A 16,688-nucleotide genomic window follows, 5' to 3' on the forward strand; every position below is an offset into this window, starting at 1 on the left:
GCCCTGCATGTGCTAAGTCCACCCAGAGCTCTATGGCAGCCAGGCTTCGGGATAGAGGGGGAAAGGGGTTCCAGGAGAGTGCAAAGTGGAGGGACATAATTACAGGGGCTGCGGGGGTCTTAGGTGTGGTTGTAGCCAGGTAAAGAGGCGCCTGCAGGGCATGAGGACAGAGCTTCCATGCCAGCTGGATGGAAGACTGGAGGTAGCTTTGGAGGTCCACTGGCAGAGGGCCGTAGGTGCCACAGCTGTGACCATAGGACATGGGGTCTGAGAGCTGTAGCCACTTCTTAACATCAGGCCAGGGGCCACCCACCTCTGAGGTTTGGTGTCTCTAAAGAGCCTGGAATCTGGGTACTTCCTTCAATGGCTATATGGCTCAGGGCATCAGTAATGCTCACTGAGTCTGTTGACCAGTGTCCTTTCAACTTCTCTCCCTCTCCTTGGAGAGAAAATGAAAAGGATGCAGCAGGGATTCGGGTGGGGTGGGGGGGAAGGCGCTCTGATGTGTGAAGAAAGCTTACTCAAGGAACTTGAGATGGATGGCTGGATCTCTGTTATAATCAGGCCAGGGACCTGGAACTCAGGACCGTGAAGAGTGAGTAAAGCAGTCGGAGGGCTTGTCATCCACTCTGCCGCCCTCCCAGTGGCTGTTACCTCCCAGAGAGGAGTGTAAATTGGGGGAGGGGTCGATTGAGGGTTTCTGAATGGAGGAGTGGGAGAATTTGGCTTCCTACATGTGGGCGGGCACTTTGAGGAAAGAGCTGTGGGGAGGGACAGAGAGAGTGAGCCTATTGGGTAGGAGCCTGTGGCTAGTAAAAGGCTGAGGGGCGGGCTTACCAAGGGGTGGAAGTTGAATGCCTGGGAGGAGAGCATTAGGATATTAACAGCATGAGTCTTTCAGACGTCGTGAGAAAGCTGAGGTGCAGACAGGTTAAGGAGGTTCCTGGTGGTCACGAAGCCCGAGGGGCAGGGTGAGGGCATGTCAGCACTGCTTTGGTATGAGTTGATGAACTGGCTGGGCCAGAGACCTATGGTGCACATCCTTGACCCGGTGATGTCCGGAAGGCTGAGAGTCATCATGCCTGCTCAAAGACCACCTCTTTCTCAAGGTCTCCTCAGACTTGTCCATACCTTCCCAGCCATTGCAGCCCCGTACCCCATCCTAGGCCCATGGGCATGCTGGTTTTACTATCACTGCCCGTGCTCCAATCTCAGACTTACATCCTGGGGGTGGAAGGTAGCTGAGGAGTGCTGGTCCAGGTCATCAGCACATGTGGGAACATGTCCACCTGCCTGTCCGTCCATCCACATTGATCCATTCATTGGTCATGTTCTCCTTATCCTGTGCACCAGACACTTCTGAAGGATGCTCCTGTGGCCTGACACCGAGGACTTCTCCCTGAGCGTTCCCTCCTGGACACTGCAGTGAGATAGCAACGCAGGGTAGTGGCTGGCTTGTGGCAAAGACCCCAAAGCAGAACCAAGTACCAAAGAGCAACACAATAAAAAGGTGAAAATGGGAGGTCTTGTGGGTGCGTGCGTGCGTGCGTGCGTGTAGTTAGCCTTTGTGGAGAAGGGCTTAGGAGGGAGACGACGGCACTCTGCAGCAGGTGTGGTGATGGGAAGTGCTGTCCCGCGGCAGTGAGTTGTTTCTGGAGGGTGGCTAATGCTGACCCTAGAATGATGATGTGCTAGACAAAGTGATGAGTGCTTTGTTCATACTCTTTCCTTAATCCTCATAGGAACTCCAGGAGGGTGGAGCCGTGACTACCTCCATTTATAGATGGTGAAACTGAGGCTCCACAAGGTTAAGTGAGTTCCCATAAATCACATAAATGTAAAGAAAGCCAGAATCCCTCTCTGTCTCTCTCTCTTTTTAGCCAGGGTTCTCTCTAGGTAGACCAGGCTGGCTTTGACCTCAGAGAAACCTGCCTGCCTCTGCTTCCTGAGTGCTGGGAATAAAGACTTGTGCTACCACATGAAGCGTCTAGAGGGGATTCTAACGCTGAGTGGCAGCAGGGTGGGGGGACTGGGTGTTGTTCGACGGCCGAATGGGGACTCTGTAGAGTGGTGGACGGTCATCTCTGTAGGTCAAAGCCACTTCCTGGACACTTTCTCCAAGTGAACTGTCTGTCTGATTCTCTTAGTGGTGGGGTTTTAGTCAGTTTTGAAGGCTGCTTCTTTGGTTCTCCGAGTCTCCTCCTGATGCTACTTTTTCCATGGAGCCCTTGGCCAAGTGGGAATTAGATTCAATTACACATGGTTTTGAGCCACCATGTGCTTGGTGGGAATTGAACTCAGGGCCTCTGGAAGAGCAGCCAGTGCTCTTAACTGCTGAGCCATCTCTCCAGCCCAGAAGGCCAACTACTCTTATAGAAAGAATTTATCAGATATCTACCTGGCTACCTCCCAGGTTAGCAAAACCTCCCACCACATTGTTTTAGATCCTGGACGGCTCACTGGAAATCAGCAGCTTCATTTGCATATCCAGTGCTCACTCTGCATGGTGTTTCCTTTACTCTCTGGCCTGTATGTACTTTGGGAAAAGTGTTCTTTTTTCCCTTCTTTCTTTCATTCACTCTCTCAATTCCTCCCTTTCCTTCCTTCCTTCCTTCTTTCTTTTCTTCCTTCCTTCCTTCCTTTCCTTCCTTCTTTTTTCTTTCTTTCTATTTTGAGATAGGTTTTTCTGTGTATCCCTGGCTGTCCTAGAACTCCCTCTGTAGAGCTGGTCTTACAGAGATCTGCCTGCCTCTGCCTCCCGAGTGCAGGGACTAAAGGCAGCCCTACTGCCTGGCTCTTTTGTTTCATCACATAAAATTTCTCCCTTTCACCTCTCATGGGTTCTCTGTCTGTGCTTTGTCAGCTACTGTCTTCTCATGGGTCACTTTTGTCATTCTTGTCTATATTTGAGGCAGGATCTCATTATATAGTTCTGGTTAACTATAACTCACTTTTGAGACCAGAGGGCCCTTAACTTGTGGCCATCCTCCTGCCTCCTTTTCCTGAATCCTGGGATCACAGCTGTGTGCCACCATGTCTGGGTCTCGTTTATCTGCCTTATTTAGCATTTCATTCTGTATGCTTTTTTAAAAAATTAGTTCTGTGCAGGTTCTGGGGAGCAAATCTGGGGATTTCTGGATGCCAGCGAAGCACTCTACCACTCAGCTATATCCTAAAAGGAAAAGTGGCTTTTATTTCTGCAAAGATTTCATTTCACCCTTTAAAATTTTTCTCCCTAAGTGCTGTCAAGAATTTCTATTTTCCTTTTTCTCATCTTTAACTTTCTAAATTTCCCTCAAATATCTGCTTGTTCTCCCTGCCCTCAGAGGACAAGGAAGACCTTTGAAGGCTTCCTTTTTCTGCCTACTACAAATTACAAATGCGGAATCGCTCGGAAGTACTGATTTCTTTTTTGGCCTTATTCATTACAGCACTTGCCATTACAGCGGGTCAGACATTACACGAGTATGACTAGTGGACGCTGCCCCGGTACTATACTAGGGTGTAAGTTCTCCAAGCACAGGTCCTGTCCCCTGGCTGCTGCTCACTGAAAACTCCTTAACATATCAGATGGAGGTGATCCTAGCACTAGGAGGCAGAGGCAGGCGGGTCCGTGAATTCCAGGCCAGCCCGGACTATAAAGTGAGAACCAGGACAGCCAGAAAGAGAGAAAGAGAGAGAGAGGAAAGAAAGAACGACTTAATGTGTTAATGTGAATTCATGGTGTGAACATAGCCTGCCTGCTGGCACGAGCTTCTGAGATTAATCTGCTTCACCTTTCTTTTCATTTATGGTTCCTCTCCCCCTTTCCTTATCTTTTAAGAATGTTTCTCTCTTGGTGTCATGTATTCTCCACCTCACTCTGACACTTAGTCTGGAGATCTTCCTGCTTAGTCTCCTAAGTGGTGGGGCTTACATATGTGTATCATGACACCTGATTAAAAGGATTTTCAATTTAAAAGGATTTTTTTTTATGTGTGTGTTTGTCGTGTGTGTGCAGGTGTTCACAGAGACCAGAAGAGAATGTTGGATTCCTGGGTCTGAAAGTTACAGGAAACTATGAACTGCCTGATATGGATGTCGGGGACCTAACTCAGGTTCTCTGGAAGAACAGCGGTGCTGAACTGCTGAGCCATCTCTCCAGCTCACATTTTGTGTGCATGTGCTCACAAGTGCGTACATGTGTATAGGAGTGTCTGGCCTGCATATATGTATGTATGTATGTATGGTATTGTGTCACATGCATGTGCACTTCTGGTTCATGTGGAGATCAGAAGAGAGTGTTGGAGCCCATGGAACTGGAGTCATGGATGGTTGAGCAACAAACTTTAACTGCTCAGCCCTGGCCCATATAATTCATTATTATTATTATTATGGAGAGTTTTTCATTAACTTGTAGTACTTAAAAAACAATTTATGTATTTACATGTGTGTGCCCTGGTGTGCCTGTGGAGGTCAGAGACAACTTTGTAGGAGTTAGTTCTTTCTTCTATGTGTGTCCTCAGATTTGGCAGCTGATTCATCTTGACAGTCCTGGTAGCATGTCTCCTTCTTCATTTTTTTTTTTTATTTTACTTTTAATTTTTTGAGGTAAGTTCTCATTATGTACCCAGGGCACAGAGATATGACAGTCTGTCTCCAGACTGAGATTAAAGGCGTATGCCACTATGTTTGGCTTATAGCAGGTTTTCTTTTTCTTCTTCTTTCGGTGTCTTGTAAAGTCTGTTTATTTTTATACGTTTTTGCCTACATTTCTGTATGTGTACCAGGTAGCCTGAGATGTCAGAAGAGGGTGTCGGATCCTCTGAAACTGGGGTCAGGAATAATTTGAGTCAGCAAATTATGTGGGGGCTGGAAACTGAACCCAGGTCCTCTGAAAGAGCAACAAGTGCTCTTAACTACGGAGCCATATTTCCAGCACCTGGAGCATGTAATCTTAAATCCAACGCTTTTTTGGAAAAGCATCTGTAAGTAGAGACACTTCATCTGAATAGGTTCAGAGAAGGCAGTGTGGGTGACTGGGGTTCAGGGCATCTGCTCTGGCTGTATGGGTCCTTCTCAGCTGTAGAGTGACAGATCAAGGTCATATTGGTGTCTCCGCATATGCTGGCTCAGCAGCAGTTCCTGTGTGGGAAGGTCTCATGCAATGTCTGTTCTGAGTAGCCAGACTCCACAGAAACCAGGTGGAAACAGAAGCTAAAGGCAGGAAGTGGGTGTGGGAGGGGAGGCTGTATTGCCCACAGCCACTCTGGGAACCAGGGCTCTGCTTCAGAAGAGAACAGTCACAGAAAACAAGTCAGAACTAAAAAAAATATTTCATTTCATTCTGAATAAAAAACAGAACAGACAGAACTCTTGTAAATTCTGAAAACAATGTCATTGCTACAGAAAATTTCACAGAAATCATCAGGGAGTGTGGGGACCAAGGTGCCAGCCTTGCCATGAAGGCTGCCTATCTGGAGTCACAGAGGAGTCCTTACGGGGCCAGCACAGGTCGTGGCAGAGCCTGAATCAACCCAGTGGCACAGAGGGCAGCCAGATCTTCAAGATCACTGTGCGCGGGCACCTTTGCGGCTGCGCGTGGCCCACATGCCCCTCTTTGAGTGGTAGTGGTGGTAGAAGTGTCGCAGCCGGAGCCTCTCCACCTCCAGCCCTGCCTGCAGGACCCTGGGGTGAGTGGGTGGAATGTCAGAACTCTGGCTCAGGTCCAGGGCTGCCCGCCCCCCCCCCCCCAGACTGCAGGAGCCTGGGGGAAGGAAGGGTTCTAGGGAGTGGGGTAGGTGGAAGGGGTTTTGTGGGCTTTTAAGAGCCCGGCAGGGTCAGTTCAGCCAGTGGGGACCCTGTCGTTCTGTCCTCCCGTTGGAGGAAGATGAGGTGTCTCAGTGTGAGGTAGGGGAGGGCAGTCACCTGTCCAGAAGTTCCCAGTCCTCGCCTCCCCACTGGTCACGGAACTCCTCAGTGTTCATGCCTCCTACTCGGTCAAAGTCCGATTTGTAGATCCCAAAGAGGCCGAATCCATTCACCTCCCAGTAACCTTGAGGTGGGGAGGATGGCCATTAGGGACTGGTCCTTAAGCTTTCTCCCCAGGGAGGACTGGAGGACCCCAGGAGAAACTCCAAGAAGCCTCCTTATTTTGGAGACTCTTAGGGGATCTGGTAATTGTTCATAACCCAGGAGCTGCAGAGGAAAGGGTCTTGTGAACCCTGCATGACCCTGCACTTCCTGGTACTGTGATGTGTGCTTAGGATCCTCGGCTTACCGGGGAGGTTAGGCTTGGATTTTGCCCTGGTGGTTGTGAGAACCTGGAGTTCCCGGGGGAACCCTCAGGTCCTTACCATGTGGGTCCCACGGTGAGCTTCCACAGCCCAGACGCATGACCACAGGGGCGAAGGCCAGCTTGCCCTCCACGCAATGCTTGCGGATGCTGTCCAGGATGTTAGGTGGGAAGTGGATGTGCAGGTCGCAGAGGAAAACGATGCTGCTGGGGTCCTGTAGGTTGGGAGGTCTGAGCCCTGCTCACCTTCCCGAGGTGAGCTCAGCACCCTCATCTCTCTCCCCTAAGCCCACAGACCTCCACTGCATCCACTCCAGCTTGCAGGCCTGCAGAGCGCTCGAAGTTTCCAGTTCGTCTCAGGTACTGGTACCTAGGGAAGCAAAAGAATCACATGGATCTTCAAGGGAGGTGGAGAGTGTCAGGACAGCCCACCTCCCACAAGAGGAAAGAAAGATCTTTGGCCTTCCTAAGCGCTGGTGGTAAACATTACCGAGGTAGCTGAGCTGCGCGTAGGGCCCGCTCCACGTCCATGTCCTCGCTCTCAAAGTCCACTAAGATGATGTTGAAGTGCGAGTCCCCCGTGTGCACACGCAGCGCCGTCATATCTGCCAGGAATTGCACTACCCAGCGCGCCTGATTCTTCACTAAAAGAGGGGGTGCCACTGAACCAGCATGACTGGACCTCAGGGTGGTTTCTCATTCAGGAGATCCTCTTCACTGACACCCACACTCTTGGCATTAGCATTCCCTTTTCTCCAAGTCCGCCCCCAACTCCCTACCGAGGCGCACATACCTGGCACAATGAAGTGAACCATGACATCCTGACGCCAGGCCAGATGCAAGGGCCGGCAGAGCTCTGGGCGACTGTCTGGGCGGATCGAGGCGGCAGGAGGGGGCTCGGGGCTTTCTCCATCCTCGTCCCCAACGCGGGCTCCGGGCAATCGCAGGAAGACATATTCAGAAAGGCGCTGGCGGCCGCCTCCTCGCTCTTGCAATTCCAGTTCCAGTAGGAAGCGGCTTCCACGTGCAGAGTCGCGGCGCTTCTCCACGTTCACGATGCGCAGAAGCGAGAAGCGCCTGCGAGGCAGGGCTGATTAGCCGAGGGCCGTAGCTCCAGCCAACGCCTCCCCCTATCACCCCGAGAACCACGCCCCGGCACTCCTCAGACCCCATCACACCTGCGACCTAAACTGACCTTCCCATCTCACTTCCCCAGCCCAGCAGGAAGTGGGAAGACTAACACTAGGAGGCGCTATGAGTCCAGATGTCTCCCTCTGCCTCATTTTCTTTGCCCTGTGGCGCTGTCTTAGACTTCTCCTGCTATGGGTAGTCTCTTACAGAACCATCAGGAGGAAGCTGTCCATTGTCTCCCGTGTCTCCCCCTTCCCCCAGCAGGACCCTTTATTTTGTCTCAGGCCTTGGGCTGTTCATTCTGCTTTCCACCTTCCGGTGACAGGCAGTGTTTCTCTATAGATGCCCATCAGCTTGACCTCAGATGGGCCGGGACTCCTCCCTGTGACTCAACCCCGCCGGCTCCAGCCAAATCAGTAACCTTCTGCCCCCAACCAAACACTCAAGGTTACTCCTTGGGGCCACCCATGCCGCAGAACCCAGGTGTGCTTAAGTGAGGTCATGGCTATGACCACTCATGATGGGCAGTCTCATCAAGAGACCATGAGACTGTCCCATAAGCTGCTTTCAGGAAACCTGTGCTCTGAGCTACCAGGGCCTGTCCTACACCACTGATGGTGGCAAGGTCTCAGGCCGCCTCATCACTTCCCTGTTGGAGGACCGTCCTGTTCTTGCCCTCTAGAGAGATAGCACCCCCGTCCTGTTCAAAACTTCTGTGGAGCCTGGCTCTATCCTTTGGCTGCCAGACACTTTGTCCTGATGTCCCCGTGTTCATCAAAGTCCACAGGCGTTCCCATCCTTCCTCAAGGCCGACAATGTACAGAACAGCCTCTCGTAAGAACGCCTTCAAAGCTAAATTATGGCCTAATCTCCCTAGAAATGGTGTAGAAACAACTTGGATTCCTGAGTCGTAGAAGGCCAAAGGGCTCAGTGGGATGGGAGCCATGGGCCTTCCCCCTTGAGTTCCCCTAGTTGAGAACTTGCAGTGGCAGCACACCCAGGAGGCAGAGGCAGGTGGATCTCTTTGCGTTCGAGGCCAGCCTGATCTACAAAGTGAGTCCAAGACAGCCAGGGCTACACAGAGAAACCCTGTCTTGAAAAACTAAAACCAACCAACCAAACAAGACCCTGCAGTGTTCCACAAGGAGAGATCTAGGGTTCCTGAGCTTGACACTTTAGTCTGCTTTCTGAAAAGGCTGTCTGCCCACAATCTGGCTAAGCCTGATACTATTCCCTTAGACCTAGGGTCTAGGTCTAAAGAGGCAGATTTGGGAACTGGCAGTGAAGGGCTACGAAACCAGTCTTGCGCGGGGCTCCAGAGAGCTGCTGAGGGGAAAGGAAGGTCTGAGATTCCTGCAGAGACCAGCCACGCCCTCTTTCCAAGCAGCAACCTGGTCCGTACCCGCCATGTCGCGCATTAAGCCGCTCCATGTACTGAGCCACCACGTCCACCGCCTCGGCCTCGGGAAGCTGCAGGTTCCCGGATACGTTGCAGCGTAGGTCGTTCCAGTCAGAGCGCAGCAGCTCGAAGTCCATGGCGCCCACGCTGAACGTGCGCTGCCAGTCAATGGCATCCTCACGCCAGCGGCCCAGAGGCCGCCCAGCGGCCTGCTCCTCCTCTTCCTCGCTGTCTTCTGATGTGGCCTCGTCACCGGGGGCCCCATCCTCCTCCCCTTCTTCACCCTCTCCAGGCAGCTGTGGCCTGGACACTTGAGACAAGCTCAGGAAGGAAGTCACAGGCTGTGTTTCCACCGAGGAGTTCAAGTCCACTGTGGGCTCCGGGAGCCCCTGTCCATGCAAATGGCCCTCCCGGCCTCCCTGGGTGGTCTGAGCCCTGACTGGGGGCCTTAGTTCTGTGACCTTGCCACCGGTCCTATAGCCCTGGGTCCGTGGTGGGTGTGGGGGCACCCGCAGCTGTACTCTGGGCAGAGGCTTGGGGCGCAGGAAGACGCCAGGGAAGGGTGGCCAGGGTGAGTCTCTCAGGGCCCTTGGGGAAGGCCTCCGTCCAGGTCGTACCCTGGTCACGTACACTTTTGAGGGAGACTTCTCCACCGTCCGGGGAGGTGGAGCTCGTCCCAAGAAGAGGGGCAGGGGGCGTGGGGCCCAGTTCAGGGCCCGGGAGTGTCTGGGGGTCTGCTCGTCCGGAGGACTGCTTGTAGGTGGGGTAGGGGTGGCTGGAGTCCCAGTGGAGGCTGCTGGGGTGGGGGGCCTGCGGCTCTGCTGTAGGGCTCCATCAGTGGGCTCCAGATTGTCTAACAGTTCCTGCTCCTCCTCATCATCCAGGAAGTCTGTAGAGAGTGTCTGGTAAGAGGAGGCATGCGGCAGGTGGGCTGGCATTCCAGCGGGGGAGTGGGACACTCACCGTCAGGGTTGAGGAAGAGGAAGGCTCTCCGCTGAACCTCCTCCTCATCCTCCTCTCCTTCCTCCTTGTCCATCTTCATGTATTTATAGAACCCAAACCTGAGGGAGAAAGTACATCAGAGACCTTCCTCACTGAGGTTCCTCCTCCCTTCGGATAGGCCGCGCCCCCACCTACCTTTCCAGGTATAGTGGGGACTCACGGTAGAAGCACTTGTTGTCAGTCTCCATGTGAGTGAGACGGGTGTGGTCATTGGGATAGATGAAGGACAGGTAGACCTGTGGGCAGGGCCACCAGCTTAGGGGTAGGGCCCGGGGAAAAGGGTAGCTTTAGGAAGCCCCCTCAGTAGGCACTTACAAACTGCAGTCCTTGGTATCTGGCTATGGGAAAATCCTTGAGGACATAGGTCGGTGCGTAGGCACAGGGCTCCAGGACATTCTCCAGGCTCAGAGGTTCCATCCGAGGAGCTAAAGGAAGGGCAGTCACTTGGTGGCCTGGCCCTCACCCCACTCCATCCTCACCCTCCTCTGGAGCCTCCTCTCACTGAGGAAGAAGGTGTCCCTGGGGTCCGGCTGCAGCATGTCGACGCTGGGCTCCTCGTGCAGTGGGTAACCCCCTACATGGCTGGCTGGAGACTGAGGCACGTGGGCCACGTGGTCCATCTTCAGAGACGACTCATCTAAGAGAAGGTGGAGGCCTGGAACGTCAGCCTACCCTTCACCATCCCCACGCTGAGCCCGTCAGAACCCAGCCATTCCCCTGAGGAAGTACCCAGCCCGCACCTGTGTACAGGGAAATGTGAGCAGGGCCAATGATCTCGAACTTCAGACCAGGCAGGAAAGCTCGCCACTGGGGGTGTGGGGATAGGAAAAAGGTTGGGTCCTGGTAGGTGGCTTTCCTTAGTTCAGGGGTGAGGGAGTGTTCACTCGAGAGTGAAAATCCTCAAAGGATGTAAGAAACTTGGTGGGCAGAGCGGGAAGGGCCCAAGGAAGAGGCACCTAACAGAAGGTGCAGAAGGTGGAGGAGTTCTAGGGGCAGATCCAGACCCATCCAGCTTCCTTCCCTCCCGCCTCCTCCTTTCCTCCAAAGGCTGCTGGTTATAACGTCTGACCCCTGTTTTCTCTCTGGTTTGGCATGTCGCCTTCCTGAGGTCACTTTTAGGGGACTCTTCCTCAGCCCCAGACCTAGTACCTGCCACCAAATGGTCCTCCCCATGCCTGAGCTCCATGGATGCTCCCAAGTCTCCGTGGGGGTGTGTTCCTCCCACCTCTGTTAAGCTGGTGCTCCTTAGGAGGGGGGGGGGCTGACTGAGCATTTCTGTTGCCAGCTCATCCAGGACCTTTGTATCAACACCTTTGCCTCCCTCCAACCCTCAAAACCCTGAGGCTCCACTCTTCTGAGTTGGGGTGACATGAACTATCTTACAGTGCTGAGGCTGAGAAACCCCAATCCTACTGTGGTCACTGTACCTCATCCTCCAGGCTCTTCCATCTTGCTGTGGAACCCTCCTCCCTATCTCCCAGCCACCCATCTGTCTTCCCCATGGTGGCTGATACTGATTTTCAATCTAACAGGATCTAGAATCACTGGAGACAAGCATCTAGGCAAGTCTTGGAGGGATTTTCTAGATGAGGTTAGTTGGAGGAGAAGACCTACCCTAAAATGTGGCAGTACCATCCCATGGACTGTGGTCCAAAACTGAATAGAAAGGAGAAAGTGACCTGAGCACCAGCATTCATCTCTCTCTTTTCCTGGACGCAGATACAATGTAACCAGCTACCTCACGCTCCTGCTGATAGGACTATGAACCCTCAAACTGTGAGCCAAAATAAACCCTTCCTTAAGTTGCTTCTTGTCAAGTATTTTGTTACAGCCATAATCATGGCAATAAAAAGATAACAATATGCTTCTCAAAGTTCTACCTCTCAGCTTCTCATTGTTCCACAGAGGCCAGAGGGATTCCTGGCATGCAGACCCCAACTACCTCACTCTCACAGGACAGTCTGAGCAGTTCAGCACAGCATTGCAGGCCTGGCCTGATTTTGGCTACCAGACTTTTTGGAGTCTCAGAAGATGATAGAAAATGGGGGCAAGTTCTCCAGGTATAGAAATTGCATGCTGGACTTCCTGCTGCACACTCTCTCCCCCCATGTCTCCTGGTGAAGGACTACTTTTTAATTGCAGCTCCTCTAAGCATCCAGCAGGCATAATATACCCGCCTGACCTTGGTCCATGTCTCCCTGAATCTGCTTTATCTCCTTGACTGGAAATCCCTTGGGGTTGGGGACCACCCTGTAGTGGCTGTCCATTAAGGGCATGGGAAGTGGATAGGGAGGAGAGCTGTGGTCTTTGGAGCTCCTTCAGAGGGCAGGCCACACTCACGCCCACTTCCACATGGTCTGAGCCCTTGTCATCTTGCTTGTGAAGTAGTTCAAAGTAGTATCTCCGGGAGGCCATGAGCCTGTGGACATAAGGAGTTGGGGTTGTCTCCCACCAAAGAGATTGAGAGCCCAGAGAGTTGAGAAAGAATCTCACATCCCTCTGGGATGGTCCCTCAGGAGGATGGCACCTGTGAAATACGGGTAAGGGTGATACCCAGCCTCCCTCTCATATGCCAACACGGATGTGCACACACATGTGGAAACATGCACCCTTAGTTACTCACCGCCGTGGCTTAGACACCTGGGAGCTGAACTTGGTGAATTCTCCAGGCGCGGTCCATTCGGAGCCAGTCTACAGGTAATAGAAGGGGACAGAGGAGTGATCATATTCGCCCTGTGGGTATCTGACACATTTAGTCTGTACTTTCAAGAGGCTCCAGGAGACACAGTGAAGACAGGTGTGGTGTGGTTAGAGGCGCTAGGGCAAGAGGGCAGAACCTACCTTGCCCACAAAGGCTACTAGCTGGGCGGCTGCTGGGCTCTCATCCAAGCTCAGCCAGAACTCAGAGTTATCATCCGAAGCCACAGAGAACTGGATGTCTCCTAGTCCACAGGAGAGAGGCTCAGGAAGCTGAACTGCTCAACACCTCCTGCCCCCGCCATACCCAACCTACTCACCATCTCTGGCTGGGTGGATGAAGCCAAAAATCCGGAGTCCATAGTTCTTCCACTTAGGGGACACAGCTAACTTTGTCACGGTGGTGCGAGTCTGCCGGGAGTGCAACAACCACTGCCTCACAGCTCACTGCTCGCCTCGCCCACCCATACTTTCCTGAGGTACTCACGTGAGGAAACAGTGGGAAGTGAAGGTTCCTTCTCAGGTGGCCCACAGCACCCCCACACCAGTCCTCAAACACATGTAGGTTCACCTGTCCTTTGAACTAGGGGCCAGAGGGAACCTTAGATGTCACGCAGTCTGCTCCACCCCTCCTCCCAGCCCCCAGCCCAGCTCAACCCAATACAGCTTACCTCTTCCCGCCATGGCAGTGTCTGGTGGGTGAGGTTCAGCGGTGGCGGCTTCCTAGCTCCTCCAGGAAACAGCATGTTTGGGACCCGACCCTCAGGCTGCAGGGAAAGGGTAGCCATGTCAGGGTTCTAAAGGCAGGAAGTGTCACAACTGCACAGTCCATCTAGGCTCACATACAGCAAAGTCCATGGCCCCCTTCTGCACATCCAGTCACACCACCTAAGTACTTTCTACGTGGATACCCTCAGCAAATCTGCCCCGGCAGATGCGGCCACTGGTAGGTATCCAGGCCGGGATGCTGAGGTTATCTCGCTAGGCTCACATACATCCACGGCCATATCTACCCATCCAAGAGAGTGGCCTCTTGTGCAGTTTTTTTTTCTTTTTTTTTTTTCTGCTCACTCCTTACCGCCTGCTCCTCTTCATGACTTTCACTAGAGTCCTCTGCCCTCTGCGTAGATGATACCCCTCGGACACCCCGGCTGTCGGTCACACCAGTCAGCTTCTCGCTATCTGCAGAGGCATGCAAGGCGTGTCAGGGTCAGTCTAAGCAGGGCTTAGACTCCCTAAGGCCAAGTCTTTGTTGCTGGGGTCAGCTGGAGGGTTGAGGGCAGGGAGGATTGCTGAAGGCCCTGCTCGCTCATTCCGGGGACCCTCTAGAAACCACCAGCTCTTCTCCAGTCCCTGGTGAAAGCCGGGAGCAGGGCTACATGCACACTCAGGCTAGCGTGAAACTGTACACACACCCATCTGGTGATCTGGGAGCGGCTTTGCCTTGGGAAGAATTCAGATGGCCTAACACCCTTGACGCCTTCTCCGTGCGCTAGGCTGTTTGCCTCCTGGCACTCTCCAGATCTATATGAAGACGTGTCCTCTACTGTCCCTCCAGTCTGGGGCACCCCTGTGTACCTTGTTTTGTCCCACTTCCTGGACCTTCTCCCTAAGCTGCATGTCCACTGCATTCCCAGGTATTCACTTTCCTGGATCTGAGTCTCCAAAGGCAGGAGGTTTCACTTTATCCCAGTCCTGTCCCTCCTGGTGCTCCCAAGGAGAGACAATGGCTCTTTCCTGTTTCAGAGCCATGCCTGCCCCTCGGTGTAGAACTCAGAAGCCAGGCTCCTGTCCAGCCTATACCAGATGGGCCTGAACTGAGGGGCTGCCTGTGGTCTCCTCCCTCGAAATTCCTGCAGTGCTTCTCATTTGTTCCTCATTCTAGATCCAGCTAGAAAGTAAGCAACCAAGACTCCTGGTCAAATTCCCAGAGCCTGGCCCGGATCCCCACAGCCACTCAAGCTAAGTCCAGGCATCTGGGGTACATTGGGAACCTTCAATAGTGGGCTCTCAGCTCAGGTCACCACCACCACCTTGCAGGAGCTAAAGCCTCAGCACAGAGGCTGCGCAGACAGGGGTCTTCCCCAGCCTCACTTAGAGATGTCTGTAAGCCCAGGCTGTTGGACACCCACTGAATGTTGCCTGCGCTGGAGATTGACCACACGGTCAGGAAAGCCTCGGGCACATGCAAACTGCTCAGCTTCTCAAAGCCATGCAGTGCCTGGTGAGATCCCGGATGGCCAGACAGGAGATGGGGCTTCAGCCCACAGCAGAGTACGTGTGGTTGGGCCCTCATCTGTGCAGTTCAGGCTGCTTCTGGGCAGCACTGATCTTCCAGGGTCCAGAAGAGATCTTACCTATGTAGAGGGTGTCAGAGCCAGTACCCTAATCATCCAACCTTTAGCAATAGGGCTCCCTGTCTTCACCCCTTCCTGGTTGGTCTCAGTCAGACTCAAATTGCTCAGGAAGTCAGCCAGGAGGAAGAGAGGTTTGTGGTTGCTTAGAAACCCACAAGGGCAGCTGGTGGGGGCTGGGTTTATTGGGTGCTGGGTCAGCTCTGGGTCCAGGCCAATCAGCTCACAGATCTATCTCCTAGGAATAGAGTTGTGCAAGGATATCTTGAAGATGTCACAGCTCTGAGGTACATGGATTGGGATGACCCACAGACTTTCTTAGGGGCTGGGATCTGTCTCAGATCCCTGGCCCGGGATCTGGTGGAAGATGTTTGGAAACTCATTTCCAGGCACAGGAGGAGGCAGACGGCCTTCTGCAGGCTGGAGACAGGAACAGGGCTGAAAAGGGAGTTTGGGATCCATCAGGTGGAGTGGACCAGAATGTCATCACTGTCACTGCTCTGAGTCTCTGAGAAGAGGGACACTTGTGTCCTCCCACTGTGCCCACAGCTCACCAGCTTCCTTCACAAAGGTCAGGCTGAACTCTATCTGGCTTGGATGAGCTTCTCCAGGTCCATCCCCTGGTCTTTCTCTTCCTAGCTGTCACTGATGTCTATTCTGCTCTGGAGCTTCTCCACCAAAGTGTGGCTCAGTCAGTGGCCACCATCTCCACAGGTTCTCCCCTGCTTCTTGCTTACAGGGCTTGCCAGGCCTAAGCTGATTTGTGTATTCTCTGCCCACTCTTAAATACGCAGACTCAAGTCAGCATTGGTCCTCAGCACACAGGCATGTCAGTCCTCAGTCACAGGTGTACCCAGGGTTTCCAATTGTTCTGGCTCCTCCAGGCAGCTGGATCCCTCAACGCCACCCTTACCTCCCTAGCAGAGGAAACTGAGGCCCTGCTAAGCAGGCAAGAGCCTGCCAATCCTCTTGGCTGAGGGCGCGGGTTCCCCCAAGGGCCCACCGTTAACTCCATCGCCACCGATTCTAAGCCAGATTCCAGGGTCCAAAAAGATTAGGGATGCGCCCAGAGGGTCCCCGGCGTTACTGCTGACGTCATTGGGCGTCCAGCCGAACAGAGCCGCGACCCCTCCCCCAATATAGCGGGGCTGGGAGGAGCAGGACCGTGAGGCCTCTGGGCAGTCAGACCCCCGGCGCCTTGGGAGGCCCGGGCCCTCAACGCCGCGCGCCCTCGCGTACCTCGCCCGTAGCCCAGCCGCTGGCGCAGCGCTCGGCCCGGGCGCACCAGGCTCCGGTGCACGTACGTGAGCCACGCGGCGCAGGTGAGCAGCAGCAACAGCAGCAGCAGCTTCATCTGCTTGCGGACCTTCTTCACCGGGAACCACGGCATCGCGGCGCCACACTCAGGGGCCTCTCTGCGGCCCCTCGGCCCCGCCTGCCCCGCCCCACATCCCCCGGCCCACCCTGCTGCGCTCAGCGCCCGCAGCTCCGCATGGTCCTTTGTCCGCTGCCGGGGCTACGGGATTCAGCCGCGACTCCCCGGGCAGCTCGGGCCGCGGTCGGGGTGGGCGGCGGGAGCGGCTCCTCGAGGCGCTCCCCCGCCCGCCCCTCCCGGCTGCTCGCGCTTCTCTGGCCGCCGGGGGACAGAGCAGCATCCAAGCTGCGGTGCTACCCACCGTGAAACGGGACCGGCGGCCGCGTGGCCCGAGCCAATCGGCCGCGTCCGTCCCGCGTACAACCAATCCGTGATGCTCGGAGGCGGGGTGGCGCGTTAGGGTGTGCCAGCGGTCCTCACGACGCGCGCATTCACCTGGTCTGCTGCGGCCGCGCG

General features: G+C 54.2%; 1 protein-coding gene across 3 annotated transcripts; it reads right to left on the reverse strand.

Annotated features, from left to right (window-relative positions):
- Positions 1–5,296: 5,296 nt before the first annotated feature.
- B4galnt4 (beta-1,4-N-acetyl-galactosaminyltransferase 4) lies at positions 5,297–16,464 on the reverse strand. 3 transcript variants are annotated; one of them, XM_055606884.1, is made up of 21 exons: positions 16,097–16,464; positions 13,582–13,685; positions 13,175–13,270; positions 12,991–13,086; positions 12,824–12,914; positions 12,648–12,748; positions 12,430–12,497; positions 12,147–12,225; positions 11,421–11,462; positions 10,547–10,613; positions 10,309–10,443; positions 10,122–10,231; positions 9,942–10,042; positions 9,768–9,865; positions 8,808–9,693; positions 7,068–7,351; positions 6,765–6,918; positions 6,572–6,644; positions 6,336–6,489; positions 5,908–6,034; positions 5,297–5,667 (listed from the first exon to the last, which is right to left on the reverse strand). In XM_055606884.1, the coding sequence occupies exons 1-21, from the start codon at positions 16,245–16,247 to the stop codon at positions 5,550–5,552; spliced, it is 3,135 nt and encodes a 1,044-aa protein (XP_055462859.1). In that variant the 5' UTR covers positions 16,248–16,464; the 3' UTR covers positions 5,297–5,549. The 3 variants fall into 3 exon arrangements, with proteins under 3 accessions (XP_055462859.1, XP_055462861.1, XP_055462860.1); XM_055606886.1 differs by having other exon boundaries at positions 16,162–16,209; XM_055606885.1 differs by lacking the exon at positions 11,421–11,462.
- Between the last annotated feature and the right edge of the window lie 224 nt (positions 16,465–16,688).

Source organism: Psammomys obesus, unplaced genomic scaffold, assembly GCF_907164565.1.
Source record: "Psammomys obesus unplaced genomic scaffold, mPsaObe1.curated_primary_1811, whole genome shotgun sequence".
In the NCBI taxonomy this organism is placed as follows: Eukaryota; Metazoa; Chordata; class Mammalia; order Rodentia; family Muridae; genus Psammomys; species Psammomys obesus.

What these genes read in the sequence shown, in the direction of transcription:
- B4galnt4 (XM_055606884.1), bottom strand. Translation starts at nt 16,247, where the DNA reads ATGCCGTGGTTCCCGGTGAAGAAGGTCCGCAAGCAGATGAAGCTGCTG. An exon ending in GCGGCTGGGCTACGGGCGAG is followed by an intron (nt 13,686 to 16,096) that starts GTACGCGAGGGC and finishes ATGCCTCTGCAG; the next exon opens with ATAGCGAGAAGCTGACTGGT. An exon ending in GACTGGGAACTTCTGGACAG is followed by an intron (nt 5,668 to 5,907) that starts GTGACTGCCCTC and finishes CACTCACCCCAG; the next exon opens with GGTCCTGCAGGCAGGGCTGG.